At 43.7% G+C, this 14,228-nt stretch overlaps 1 protein-coding gene across 3 annotated transcripts in view; it reads right to left on the bottom strand.

Moving 5' to 3' along the window:
• Positions 1–277: 277 nt before the first annotated feature.
• Positions 278–14,228, bottom strand: part of slc7a11 (solute carrier family 7 member 11) — a 51,172-nt gene continuing 37,221 nt past the window's right edge. Inside the window, exons 10-12 of one of the 3 annotated variants that reach the window (XM_026182051.2) lie at positions 9,551–9,700; positions 6,937–7,114; positions 278–1,194 (exon numbers count right to left, since the gene is read on the bottom strand). In XM_026182051.2, the coding sequence (XP_026037836.1) occupies positions 1,139–1,194; positions 6,937–7,114; positions 9,551–9,700 (384 nt within the window). In that variant the 3' untranslated portion in view covers positions 278–1,138. The remainder of the gene's footprint in view (positions 1,195–6,936; positions 7,115–9,550; positions 9,701–14,228) is intronic. The other 2 variants (XM_080304209.1, XM_026182061.2) reach the window with 2 other exon arrangements.

Genomic DNA, 14,228 nt, shown 5'->3' with positions numbered 1-14,228 from the left:
CTTCCACGAATGGCCTGCAAGGTTCCCAATAACATTTTGGTTTGGTGGTTTGTGTCAAAAACAGCCAATAAATGCAGAGACCCCAGGTTTCCTACAAAGCCCTGCACTGTAGGGAGAAAATCAATTTTATCCTCCCCATTAGTCCGTGGTTTGAATTTGTAGCTGAATGATTTAAATTCAGCTGTAATAAGTTCATTTCTGAGCTTCAGCTGGAGTTGAGAGTCTGCCATTGGTGTAACAAGCTGAGGGGTCCATGTCAGGTGGTGAGAAGAATGAGAACTGTGCATTCATTTTATTATGGTGCAACAGGGTCAGAGTTATTAGCAGTGGACATGCTGTCAGTATCCACAGCAAAAAGTTGGGGGAATGATTTTTCTGCTTCATAAGCTGAAAGCATATATTAAAAAAAAATCATTCAGTCTGCTGTGTTACATTAATATTTTTCTAAGAGGTAACAATACTGATGACCAAACAACTGCGTTATATGTAAAAGGTCAAACAATGAAAAAAAACCTACTGATCAAAAACTCTTATCTTAAATAACTATAACACATCGATAATAAAATCACTCATTACAGACTATTGTCCCATGGTACCTAAATAAGCTTAGAGAGCAAGAAATAAGCATAATACTGTAAATTGCCTTTAAACTCTAAGCAGTCACAGAAGAAAATATGTTACTCTAAAGTAGCTATGCATGATTCCCAGTTTAAAACAATTCTTATTTATTATAAATTGGGCCACAATGCATTATTCTTTGCTGAAAAAAACTCTTTTTCTTCACCTTCTGATTGGCTGTCCTTGTAAACAACACGTCTGGTTGGGCAGGTGGGTGGGCCTTACATGTTCAATGTGTTCTATGTTTGCAAATGTTCCTATTTACTGAAATGTTGATAATATGAGCATTCAAGGCAAATCGTTAAATGCTTTGAAACATATTAAACACACAATAGTATCATTTATGTATAATGTATAGGTTGTACAAAGCAAAAGGCAACATTTCTTCTCCTTTTACATAAATAATCACAATGTTCCCAAAGATCAGTGACAAATAAGTAAAAATAAAATAACTTTGAATTTCAGTTTAAAAACATCTGCATGTATCCGATTGTGCTGGTGCTGTAATGCTTGTGTGCTGTCATTGGTCAGCTGGGACAACCTCCAGGATGATCTGCAAGGTTCGGTTGAAGGAATCTGATGACACAAACAAAATCGTGTAAAGCTCCATCAAGATAACAGCCTAACAAGATTGCAGTTAAAACACAAATGAAAGGTGATTGTTTCATAAAAATCATTGATAACAGTGCAACAATTGGAAATCAGCACATTATACAAAGCAGATACAATTAGCTCTCTAAAGCAATGAAGATGTGTTCTCTGGAGTGATAAATTACAGTTCTCCATCTGGCAACTGGATGGAGAGCTGTTTGGGGGGGGGGGGGGGGTGTGAGCTGAAGTTGAGTTGTTTGTCAGGAGTTGGGTTCAGCCCCTTGAAATACCTTTTAACTCCCAGGGGCTTCTGTAAACCACCACCACCCAAGATAAAGCTAACACTTGTGAGACTTGTGAGGTGTAAGTATCACAGCAGATACCACTATGTCAAAAAACTGAGGACGGAACACAGAAAAATATGAAAGAATTTTTTCGTAGTCTATTTTTTTATGTCTAGTATATAACCCATTTGAAAATATGCTGCAGTAAGCCAAAACTTGATTAATGATGTTAAATATGATTTGCAACATAAGAAAAAAGACAGAAAAATGTCAAAAAGTCCTCCTATTACAGATTTTAGATGTTTAGCTTCATCCATTGACAGATCTCTCCTGAAATGTTCAGTTCAGGTCTGGCCGGGCCACTCAAAGACACTCACAGGGTGGTCCCAAAGCCACTGCTTTGTTTTCTTAGGCGTGTTCTTAGGGTCATTGTCCTGTTGGAAGGTGAATTTTTGTACTCAAAAGAGTCCTGAAGAGCAGAGAGCACTCCTGTCTCTGAACCACTTTGCAGCATCTGACGAGCGGTCTGTCTGATGGAATTAGCTTAACAGACGCGTCGGGGTTTCCAAATTCGTAGGCTGCATACTCCTGAGGACCCGGCCTTTGCGGTCTACGTGGGCCGAGTCCTCCGAAGGCCGGGTAGGCCGGAATTGCGAGGCTGTGAAATTAGACAATCTAGCCTTCAGTTTTGCGTCACCAGCTGTCTCGGTGGAGTTTAATAAACTCGGCCGTCTGCTCCTTTCTATCTAAAATATAACAGGACACTGGAGTACATTCTCGATCATCTCACACTTCTGTTTAATCAGTTTTCTGTTTGACGTTTCTTCAGCTGTGTGAAAACGAAATCTTTAATCTCAGCCAAACCAATTTTCTCACGAAAAATTAAAACACTGAAAAAAGCCAAATAATAACATTTTTAAGTTATCTAAGTGACTTATATATAATGTTTAACCTGAGTTGTGAAAGACCGCGGGTGGTTTGAAAACGGTGTGCAGGGACTACGCTGTTATCGCCCCGGCTAGCTATCAAGCTGGTGGGTAACAGACGTCTCCGAAAACATCGGAGCACTTTTGCAAATATGCGATATCTTGATAGACCGAGCAGATATTTGAAGTTTACACACCCACACTCTTGCCTAAAAATATGTTAAAACTTTATTTTGTGACCCAGAAAGAGTAATAAGAGTAATACTAACACTAAATAGCTGCCGCCATTGTTGGAAACTGGAATTGGCTGGGCTGCCAGTTCATTGGCAAGAGCTTTCTTTAGCAGGTTATCATCAAGGATGTGTTTGCACATTGTATTAATCTTTCCCTCAACCCTTACAAGTCTCCCAGTTCCTGTTGCTGAAAAACTTTCCCACAACATGATGCTGCCACCACCATGTTTAACTTCAGGGATAGTACTGCCCAGGTCATGAACAGTTCCCGGTTTCCTTCAGACATGATGCTTGGCATTCAGGCCAAGTATTCCAACTTTCTTCTAGAGAACTTTGCTTCTCATGGTATGAGAGTCCAGATAAATGATGGAGGGTTCACCCTCCCTACCGCTCCCCACCTGGGACAGCTACCCCCCTACTGTGATGTAGTACTTGTTGGTTCTCGTGTGGTTGTTGACCCACTCCCTTGGTGGTCTTAGATCCAGTCAGTTCTTGGGCACCTGGAGCCGTAGAACCCTGATCTTGGCTTGCACCGGGGTAGCCTGTCTCTAGAGGGGTCAGCTACCTGTCTCCTCTGTTTCTCTCCTCGACTCTCACCCCTTGGCCATGGGCACCACATTTAGGGCCTTCCTGCTCCTGCTGGGATGGGTGCACAGGCATAGTCTTGGGTCTTTAATAATCCTGGGGGCTGTGGATGGGAAGGTTCTCCCAGATCCATCTCGCCTCTGGTTCCTGGGGGGTGTTATTGTGGCTTCCCCCCCCCCCCCCCCCTCATTTTTAACTACATTTCATGACAAAGACACACACGTACATACTCACACTTGACACTCTTTCTCTTTTTCTGTCTCACACTCACACACACACCACAAGAAGCTTGTTGATTAATGTACCTGTGCACTTTCCAATTATAGTGCTCCAGGTTTTATATGTTTTGTATGGTCATGAAGACCCTGGAATGACACATTCTGGACTAGCTTCAACCCATAGTCAGACCACATCTGGATCCCCTTCAGTTTGCTTACCAGCCCCGCCTCGGAACTGAGGATGCCATCATCTGCCTGCTCGATCGTGTCTACACCCATCTGGACCAGCGAGCACTGTGAGGGTCTTGTTTGTTGACTTTTCCAGTGCTTTCAACACCATCAGACTGAGCCTCCTGGGTGATGAGCAAACAGTGATGCAGGTGCTTCTCTGTTGTCCTGGATTGTTTATTATCAAACAATAAGACCACAATATGTGCATCTTCCACATTGTGTGTCTGACAAGGTAATCAGCAACACAGGGGCACCACAAGGGACTGTCCTCTCCCCCTTCCTCTTCACCCTCTACACCACAGACTTCAGCCACTGCACAGAGACCTCCATCTTCAGAAGTTTTCTGATGACTTTGCAGCAGGGGTGATGTGGGCGACTCCTTTGTCACGTGGTGCAAGCAGAATCATCTGCAGCTCAACGTGGCAAAGACCAAGGAATTAATTGTGGATTTTATGAGGCCCAGGAAAACCGTGACCCCTGTTTTAACAAGGGGGTCAACATGGACATTGTGGAGGACTATAAATACCTTGGAGTAGGCAAAGACAATAAACTGGACTGGATTAAAAACAACACTGTACTCTACAGGAAAGGCCAGAGTCATCTCTATTTTCTGAGGCGGATGAGGTCCTTCAACATCTGTCAATGATCATGATTTTTTATGAGTCTGCTGTTACCAGTGCTGTCCTCTATGCTGTTGCATGCTGGGGCAGCAGGTTGAGGGTCACAGATGCCAACAGACTCAATAAACTGACCTGCAAGGCCAGTAATTTTGTGGGGATGGAGCTGGACTCTGTTAAGGTGGTGTCTGAGAGGCAGATGTTGTCCAAGTTAAAGACAATGTTGGACAATACCTCCCACCCACTCCATGACGTGCTGGCTAGCCACAGGAGCACACTCAGTGAGAGACTGAGATTACCAAAAAGCACCACTGAACGACACAGGAAATCTTTCCTGCCTGTAGCCATCCCCCTGTACAACTCCTCCATCTAACACACTTGTAAACACTGCAATAGTAACATCCTTTTTCACATGCTCTTTTCAACTCAGTAATGTTGCTGTCAATATTATTGATATTTATTTATAATCGCCTCTGTCAATCCTTGATATTTATTATTATATAATTATTGAGTGATTTGTATATACTGTGCTTTTTCTTAAATCTGTAACATATTGTATTGTTAAATAGTCTAGTCTCTTTCTGTTACTGTACTGGAGACACTGTAACCCACATCATTTCCTTAGGGATTAATAAAGTATTCTGATTCTGATATGTATGTTTGTTTTTCTTACAGATACGGAAACACACATTGTGCATATTTATTTGTACTCTATCCTTTACTGTGTCTTTCTTGACCTTGAGTTTTGCGCTTCCTTACAGTTTTTATTTCCTGAGTCTGTAGTGCTGGAGGTCTCTTCAAGTTGAAGAAAAAGTTTCAGCTCAAGACAGAAGCATCACACCAGGAGAGTAACACTGGATCCAGTTCAATAACACTTCTTGTAAATAACCGGTCGTCCTTTTCAATAACCAACTTTTTCAGTAGATCAATGGACTTGATAAAACTCAACCAACCAACAAAGACCAACCCCAGCAGAGGACATTAGTGATATGTCGGTCGCGAACGAAATGGCTCTTATAGCCGGATCTTTGACGTGAACGACGCGAGCCGGCTCCTTATCGCGAGCAGTGGGTTTTTTTTTTCTTTCTCTCACCCTCTCTCTCGCACTTTTTTCGCTTCACTCCGCACGCGAGCCTTGTGCTTTACGCTGGGCAGAGGGGGAGGGGCGGTAGTTAGTCAGTAGCACAGGAACAGAGCGGGAGGGAGAGAGAGAGAAAGAGAGCCAGGGACAACAACGTCACATTAGAAAGGTATAGCAATCATCCACAACTATTTTCAGTTGCAGATGATAAAGGATTCAGAAAGTTTATTCATGCAGGTCCATATGACAGAGAATATGCATCTTCTTTTTGTTTTCGTATTTTAATTTATATTTAATTGTGTTGTGGTTTGTAGTGTTTTGTGTTGTTTCACTTTAAATTTGTAAAAGGAAAAAGCTGAAAATTTAAACAGTTAAAAGTTGAAATGTGAATAGTTGGTTTTTGTATTATATGATTTATTTATTACATTTTATGTGGAGTGAATAAATAAAAGTATATTTACGGTGGCCCCTACAGACAAAGCACGTACAAACTTCAAAACACGTGAAAACTCCAAAACACGTGAAAACTCCAAAACACGTAAAAACTCCGAAGCACGCACAAAACAACAACAGAAGTGCTCCAGGATGCTAGGGCGCAGTGTTGAGCTTTTGTTACCTCGTGGCTACACAAGCCAGGAAGTACAAACGACCGGATTTGGTGTGTGGTAGTAGCAGGTAAGTGAACATTTTTTTAAATTATTTGAATATATGTGAGTGCTTGTGTATAAATACACAAACAATACACACATGCTTTAAATTGTGTAATTTAAGTGATCTTGGTAATTCTGTTTTGAAGTTCAGTTAACGCTAGAAATGTGTTTTGGAGTTTGTATGTGTTTTGTCTCTAGGGGCCACCATATATATTTATATATAAACATATGTAAATTAATCCACTTTTTTTTTTACATTAGTATTTCCTTTTGTGCATAATTTTGTATTGTTGTTAATAATAAATTAATTAAAGCACAAAACAACCTGAAGAGCCGGTTCGGAGCTGAAAGAGCCGGCTCTTTTTAGTGAGCCGAGCCGAAAGGGCCGGTTCTCTAAAAGGAGCCGGAAATCCCATCACTAGATGACATGGCACCCCAAAAAGTAATGAAAGACTGTCCAAACTTTCACACTCGAGTTTGATTTTGTGCCTCTCCAGTATCTCGCCAGACTCAAGAACCTTGATTTTAAAAATGAAATGCAAAAATTACATTCACTTCAATCTGAACCATGAAATATGTATTTGAGACCTTGATGAATTACTTCAGAATTAAATGAGGAAAAAGAAAAACTTCTTTTGGGTGGTCGATATTTTTCACAGGGGGGTGGCACTGTGGATTAATGCATATGTTTTATCTGACAGATTCTTACAGTGGATGATAACACTCCTAGGAATTTGTGCTTCCTCCCCACCAAACTGGGGATCTTTTCCATCTCAGGTGAATTTTACTACTACACTACAGATCACTTCCATTATTAAATAAATAATTGACAAATAGTGCTTTATTAATTTCATGTTTGCAGCTTAATTAAGTGACCCATCAGTAACTTAATGATGTGTTACCTAAAGTCCTCTGAAGCCACTTTGGTCTGTGGTTGAAGTAAATAAAGATGTAGTATGCAGGGATGCCAGTGAGGGAAATGGCAAATCCAATTCCTGTGTTAACAGGGTCCGAGTACAGAGACAGGAAGACCATGAAGAAACATGTGATGCAAAACACCACCGGAAAAAACAGTGGAACCTGCGGACAAATCAACAGTGAAATTATATACTGTACACACAAAGATGGTGAAAAGTCAGGATTTTGCAGAACTGATTGAATGTTTTGTGTTTAAAATTTCAGAGGAAAATGTAAGAGCTACAGTGCTGTGAAAAAAGTATTTGTCCCCTTCACAGTTCCTTAGTATTTATGTCACAATTTCATGTTTTAAATCATGACACAAACTTCGTTATTAAAATAAGATATTCTGAGTAAATACAAAATGCAGCTCTTAAACAATGATTTTATTTATTCAGGGCAAAACCTATTTGACCCTTTGTGAAAAAGTCATTGCACTCTTTGGTAAATCATGAATTAACTGTAATTATTAACCACAATTAAATTTGAGTGAATTTTCATTACTAGACCCAGTCCTGATTATTGTCACACCTGCTGAATCAAGAAATCACGTAATTAGAACCTGTCTGACAAAGTAAAGTAGGCTAATAGATTAGATTAGATGAAACTTTATTAATCCTTTGGGTGGGTTCCTCCGGGAAATTCAGTACTAGATGTGAAGGCCAACACATCAGAGCTAAGGAACAAACTCAGTGACACTTATCAGTCTGGGAAATGGTTTTCCACTAGTACCAACTCAGCCCCAAGATTTTGGGGAAAAGATTCTGTTGTCTGACAAGACGAAAGCTGAACCTTTTTGGAAGGTTTGAGTCCTGGTTACATCTGGTGTAACACCATTGCATACAAAGAGCATCATACTAGGGGTGGGTTTTTATAATCAATTTATCGATTAAAATCGATTCTGGCTTGGATAACGTAAAATCGATTCATTAAAATCCTGAATCGATTTTTTAATATAAATTTATTTTGCCCGAAATGCCAGAATCTCTGGTGAAATCTCACAAACTTTCAACAACCACCAAACAGTTAAGACAGTAAATGAGAGCAGGAACACGGATTCTGCACAAAGACTTAAACACACAGCGCGACCCGCGGATCAGAATCAGTTAGATGTCGCCTTTCTCACAGTCGGGGCTGAAAGCCGACAGCTGGCTGATTGTGATCTGTCGGTGGGTCCGCGCTTTGTGTTCATGCCCTTTATGCGCTGATTCTGAAGCTGTTAGTTTTATCTCTCTCCAAACAATATTGACCGAACCAGGAGCAAAAGAAGATCCAAACTATGCTTCACATAAACATCGTCATGAATTCACTCTGACTTTCGCTGTTTTGCTTCCATCGCGATGCGCAGCTCTCTCTCCCTCTCTCTCTCCCTCTCTCGCTCTCTCTCTCTCTCTCCCTCCCTCTCTCTCTCTCTCTGTACTTCAAGAACAGTTTCCCTTTCTTCATTATTCGCTTGCTTGTTACGCACAAGTCTACTGTTGTTTACAGGCTGTCAGCTGCTGTTTTTTTCCCTTTTACATTCTTCCGAAAAGAAAACCTCATTTCTGCTGTTCAACACTGAACAAATGTAAACTTTTTAAAATTATGCAAAATGCAAAACGCCGTGTCTCTAATAAAACCGCTGTAACTTCAGAGGTAATGTTCATATGCTGATTAATGGTTTTCTTTCGTTTTTGATGTACTGCAGAATATTTTTATAAAATCTAGGCCAGGAAAATCGCCTTCATGTTTTTCTGTGTTTTATCCTCAGCTACTTTGACACAAAGGCATCAGCTGTGATGCTCACACCTTTGATAAAGTCTTGCGTGTGTCAGCTTCCTTTTTATAGATACAAAAATATGTAAATGTACTGATCTGAATAATAATATTTCTGACTGTCAAAATTTACCAGATTCAAATCGAATTGAATCGAATCGAATTAAATCGAATCGTGGATCGAATCGATTCGGGACCTTGTGAATCGGAATTGAATCGATTCTAGAAATCAGTGACGATACCCAGCCCTACATCATACTAACAGTCAAACATGATAGTGGTAGTGGGGTGGTCTGGGGCAGCTTTAAGAGCTGAACAACTTGCCATGATTGATCAAACGGTGAATTCTGCTGTCTACCAGAAAATCCTGAAGGAGAATGTTCAGCAGTCACACTTGAATGATGCAGTGGGTCAATGATCCAAAACACACCAGCAAGTCCACCCCTGAATGGCTCAAAAATAAATTAATAAATGAAGGCTTTGGAGCAGCCTTGTCAAAGTCAGGACTGAGAAAACTGCGAAGCTTTAGCATGACAACACAAACACTTGGTGGTAGTTCTTGCTGTGAAGGGTGTCACAACCAGTGATTAGGTTTAGGGGACAATTACTTTTAAAATATAAAATGCAATTTGTTTGATGATCTGAAACATAAGTGTTACAAATGTAGGAAACACTAAGAAATCAGAAACGGGGCAAATACTTTTACACGGCACTGTATCTGGATGCATAAAAGGTTAATTGGATATATAACTGTTAATACTGCAAAGTTCAGATATAGCTGCATAGTGGTGTGGAAATACTGACTTTAAAAGGGCGGGGGAGGTCCGGCTTTGTGTATCGGAGGTAGATCAAACCCAGCACCACCACACCGATGAACAGCCATCGCAGGAAGCTCATGAAGTTCAACAGACTGTAGATGTCTCCAACTAACAGCTGGAGCATGGTCATAGGGTACTGTATATTCACATACACATCCAAATACACACACACATACAAGACGGTTGTATTTCCATCAGTCAAGACTGTGTATTTACAGTGTGGATTTACAGTAGGTTTTATGGACTGATGAATCAAAACTTGAAATCTTTGGTTCCTTCTTCACAGGCTGTTTTACTGGATCCAGGGTCAGTGATAGGAGCCTTGAAACAAAATGGCTGTCGCAGCATTCTGGATTGCCATGCAATACCCTCTGGTATGGATTAAAGATGGACCGATCTGATATTACGTATCAGTATCGGTCTGATACTGACCTAAATTACTGGATCGGATATCGTAGAGAAATAAAAAATGTAATCCGATCCATTAAATATTTCAAAAGCACCTCACAAAACTTGCGACATAGTGTAGCCCAGCTCATAACCTTAGCACGTCGAAGCAGTATGCGTCACGTGATAGAGCAGCTGTGGCGTGCGAGACCTGTCGGCGGCCTTAGCGGAACTGTTTCGAGGTGACCGACTGGGAAACACTCTGTGAGCCTCACGCCGAGGACATCAATGGGCTTACTGAGTGTATCACAGACTACATAACTTTCTGCACCGACTACATTGTTCCAGCTCAGACTGTTCATTGTTACCCAAATAACAAGCCGTGGGTGACTAAGGACATCAAAGCCCTCCTCAACAACAAGAAGAGGGCTTTCAGAGGGGGCAATAAAGAGGTGAGGAAGGTCCAGGTGTTACTAAAGGACAAGATCAGAGAGGTTAAGGACAATTACAGGAAGAAGCTGGAGTGGAGACTCCAGCAGAACAGCATGAGAGAAGTGTGGAGGGGCATGAAGACCATCACTGGATTCAGGCCAACCAACAGCAGGGGAGCTGAGGGAAGTGAGAATAGAGCTAACGAGTTGAATCTGTTTTTCAATAGATTCGACATCACAGTGTCTGCTCCCACCCCCACAACCTCACCTGTAGTCTGCCTGGAACCCAGAGCCACACCACTGTGCCAGCCTCTCTCCACATGGCACTGTGGCCTCCTGTGAGATTCCTGACACCCCTCCTCCACCCAAGTCTGACCACAACGCCATCTTCCTCATTCCCCAGTATAAACAAAGCATACGGAGGGAAGACGTGACCAAGAGGGAGGTAAAACGGTGGACTGCCCAATCAGAAGCTACGCTACAGGACACACTCAACGACGTAGACTGGGACATGTTCAGAGCATGCGCAGTCGACATCAACGAGTTTACGGAAGTAGCAGTATGCTTTGTCAATATGCTAGCGGAGGAGATTATCCCCACTGCCAGAGTCACCACATTCCCAAACCAGAAACCGTGGATGGACAGATTGATCCGCACTGCAGTAAACGCCAGGACCGCCTCCTACAACGCGGGTCTCGCCACTGGCGATATGAGCACCTACAAAGCGGCCTCATACGGCGTGCGGCGCGCGGTGAGAGATGCCAAACACAGGTACCGGGAACGTGTGGAGTCCCGCTTCCACCAGGGCGACACACGGAGTATGTGGCACGGACTACGCACCATTACGGACTACAAAGCCAGGGACACTGCGCCGATCAACGCCAACTCTGCATTCACCAACGAGCTGAATCGGTTCTACGCCCGTTTCGAGGTTAGCCAGGCGGCTAATGCTATCTACCGCCTGACTACCGAGGACAGTGACGTCATCAGCGAGAGCCCGGTGACCAGCATCGCGGAGCATGACGTCCGAGCGGCACTGAGGAGAGTGAACACAAGGAAAGCGGCGGGGCCAGACGGCATCACCGGCCGTCTGCTGCGCTGCTGTGCTGACCAGCTAGCAGGTGTGTTCACTTACATCTTCAACGAGTCCCTGGCGAAGTCTGTGGTCCCCACATGCTTCAAAAGATCCACCATCATCCCTGTGCCCAAGAACAGCAAACCCTCATCCCTGAACGATTACCGGCCAGTTGCACTGACCTCGGTAGTAATGAAGGTGTTTGAGAGGCTGCTGAAGAACATCATCTCCTCCTCCATCCCAGACACCACAGATCCGCTGCAGTTCGCCTACAGATCCAACAGATCCACAGAGGACGCCATCGCCCACGTCCTACACACCACTCTCAGCCACGTGGACAAGAAACAGGGTAACTATGTGAGAATGCTGTTTGTTGATTACAGTTCAGCGTTTAACACAATAGTGCCCTGCAGACTGTTCACAAAGCTGAGGGATCTGGGACTTAACAGCCGTCTGTGTGCATGGGTGTTGGACTTCCTCACTGGCAGAACTCTGGTGGTGAGGGTGGGCAGGTGCTTCTCCAACAGCATCACCATCAACACAGGAGCACCTCAGGGATGTGTCCTCTCGCCACTGCTCTACTCCCTCTACACTTCAGACTGTGTGGCCACCCATGGCTCCAACACCATTGTGAAGTTTGCTGACGACACAGTGGTGTTGGGTGCCATCTCCAACAACGATGAGGCGGCCTACATGGATGAAGTGAAGAATCTGGCATCGTGGTGCCAGGACAACCACCTCCAGCTGAACGTCAGCAAGACCAAGGAGCTGGTGGTGGACTTCAGAAGGGGTCAGCACAGAGACTACAAGCCCATTATCATCAATGGAGCTCCAGTGGAGAGGGTGCAGTCCTTCAAGTATCTTGGTGTCCACATCTCCTCAGACCTGACATGGGCTGCCCACATTCAGGTCCAGACCAAAAAGGCTAGGCAGCGCCTGTATCACCTACGACAACTGAGGAAGTTCAGGGTCTCTCCAAAGATCCTCAGGATTTTCTATACAGGCGCTGTGGAGAGCATCCTCACACAGAACATGACATCGTGGTTTGGGAACAGCTGTGTGAAGGACCAAAAAGCTCTCCAGAGAGTGATCCATACAGCAGAACGCTGCTGCAGGATTGCTCTCCCCCCGCTTCAGGACACCTACACCAGGAGATGCCGGACTAGAGCAGCGCAGATACTGAAGGACCCGTCCCATCCTGGCAACAAACTGTTCCAACTTCTGCAATCTGGTAGAAGGTTCCCCATCTTCTGGGCAAGGACAGAGAGACTCAAGAGGAGCTTCTATCCCCAAGCCATCCGTGCCCTAAACACACACACCCGCCCTCTCACATCATCTATAATTGACTGAGACAGGACTCTCTTCCAGACACTCTAAACCAAGGCACAATGTACATTTCAATTCCTTTAATTTTAAATATGTTTATATTGTCTATCCTGTAAAATAGTCAGATGTCTATTCATATTAATGTACAGAATTCATCTGCTTGCTGCTACTACTGCACATTCACCCAGTGTATATACTATATGTCTGTATATATATATATATATAATGTTCTTCCTCTACACCCCCCCCCCCCCCCCCCCCAATTTTTGCACATGTCGAGGAGCGTGTCAGGCTACATTTCACTGTGTGTTATACTTGTATAACTATGCATGTGACAAATAAAGAACCTTGAACCTTGAACCATCACCTTCACTCAATACCAGGTCGAGATGCAAATGAGGAGTCTTCACTCAGGCAAGTCTGCTGGACCAGACGGAGTGAGTCCCCTCGTCCTCAAGACCTGTGCCCCCCAGATGTGTGGAGTCTTTCATAAACTGTTTATGCTGAGTCTGCAGAGGGTCCCAGTGATGTGGAAGACATCATGCCTCGTCCCTATTCCAAAGATACCACGTGTCCTGGATTGTTGATTACCTGACAGGAAGACCACAATATGTACGTCTCCCACAGTGTGTGTCTGACAAGGTAATCAGCAACACAGGGGCACCACAGGGGACTGTCCTCTCCCCCTTCCTCTTCACCCTCTACACCACAGACTTCAGCCACTGCACAGAGACCTGCCATCTTCAGAAGTTTCCTGATGACTCTGCGGTGGTTGGATGCATCAGCAGGGATGATGAGACAGAGTACCGGGCTGTGGTCGACTCCTTTGTCACGTGGTGTGAGCAGAATCATCTGCAGCTCAACATGGCAAAGACCAAGGAATTGATCATGGACTTCAGGAAGACCAGGAAACACTTGACCCCTGTTTCAATCCAGGGGCTCAATGTTGACATTGTGGAGTACTATAAATACCTTGGAGTACACATTGACAATAAACTGGACTGGGCTAAAAACACCACAGCGCTTTACAGGAAGGGCCAGAGTCGTCTCTATTTTTTGAGGCGACTGAGGTCCTTCAACATCTGCCAGAAAATGCTCAGGATTTTCTATGAGTCTGTTGTGGCCAGTGCGATCCTCTATGCTGTTGCATGCTGGGGGAGCAGATTGAGGGTCGCAGATGCCAATAGACTCGTTAAACTGATCTGTAAGGCCAGTGATGTTGTGGGGATAGAGCTGGACTCCCTCAAGGTGGTGTCGGAGAGGCGGATGTTTTCCAACATAAAGACAATGTTGGATAACACCTCCCACCCACTCCATGACATGCTTGTTAGTCACAGGAGCACGTTCAGTGAGAGACTGAGATCATCGAAAAGCACCACTGAACAACACAGGAAATCTTTCCTGCCTGTGGCTCCCTGTACAACTCCTCCACTTAACACACTGTT

This window comes from Astatotilapia calliptera, chromosome 2 (assembly GCF_964374335.1).
Source record: "Astatotilapia calliptera chromosome 2, fAstCal68.1, whole genome shotgun sequence".
Classification (NCBI taxonomy): Eukaryota; Metazoa; Chordata; class Actinopteri; order Cichliformes; family Cichlidae; genus Astatotilapia; species Astatotilapia calliptera.
This window is presented reverse-complemented; position numbering and strand designations above follow the sequence as displayed.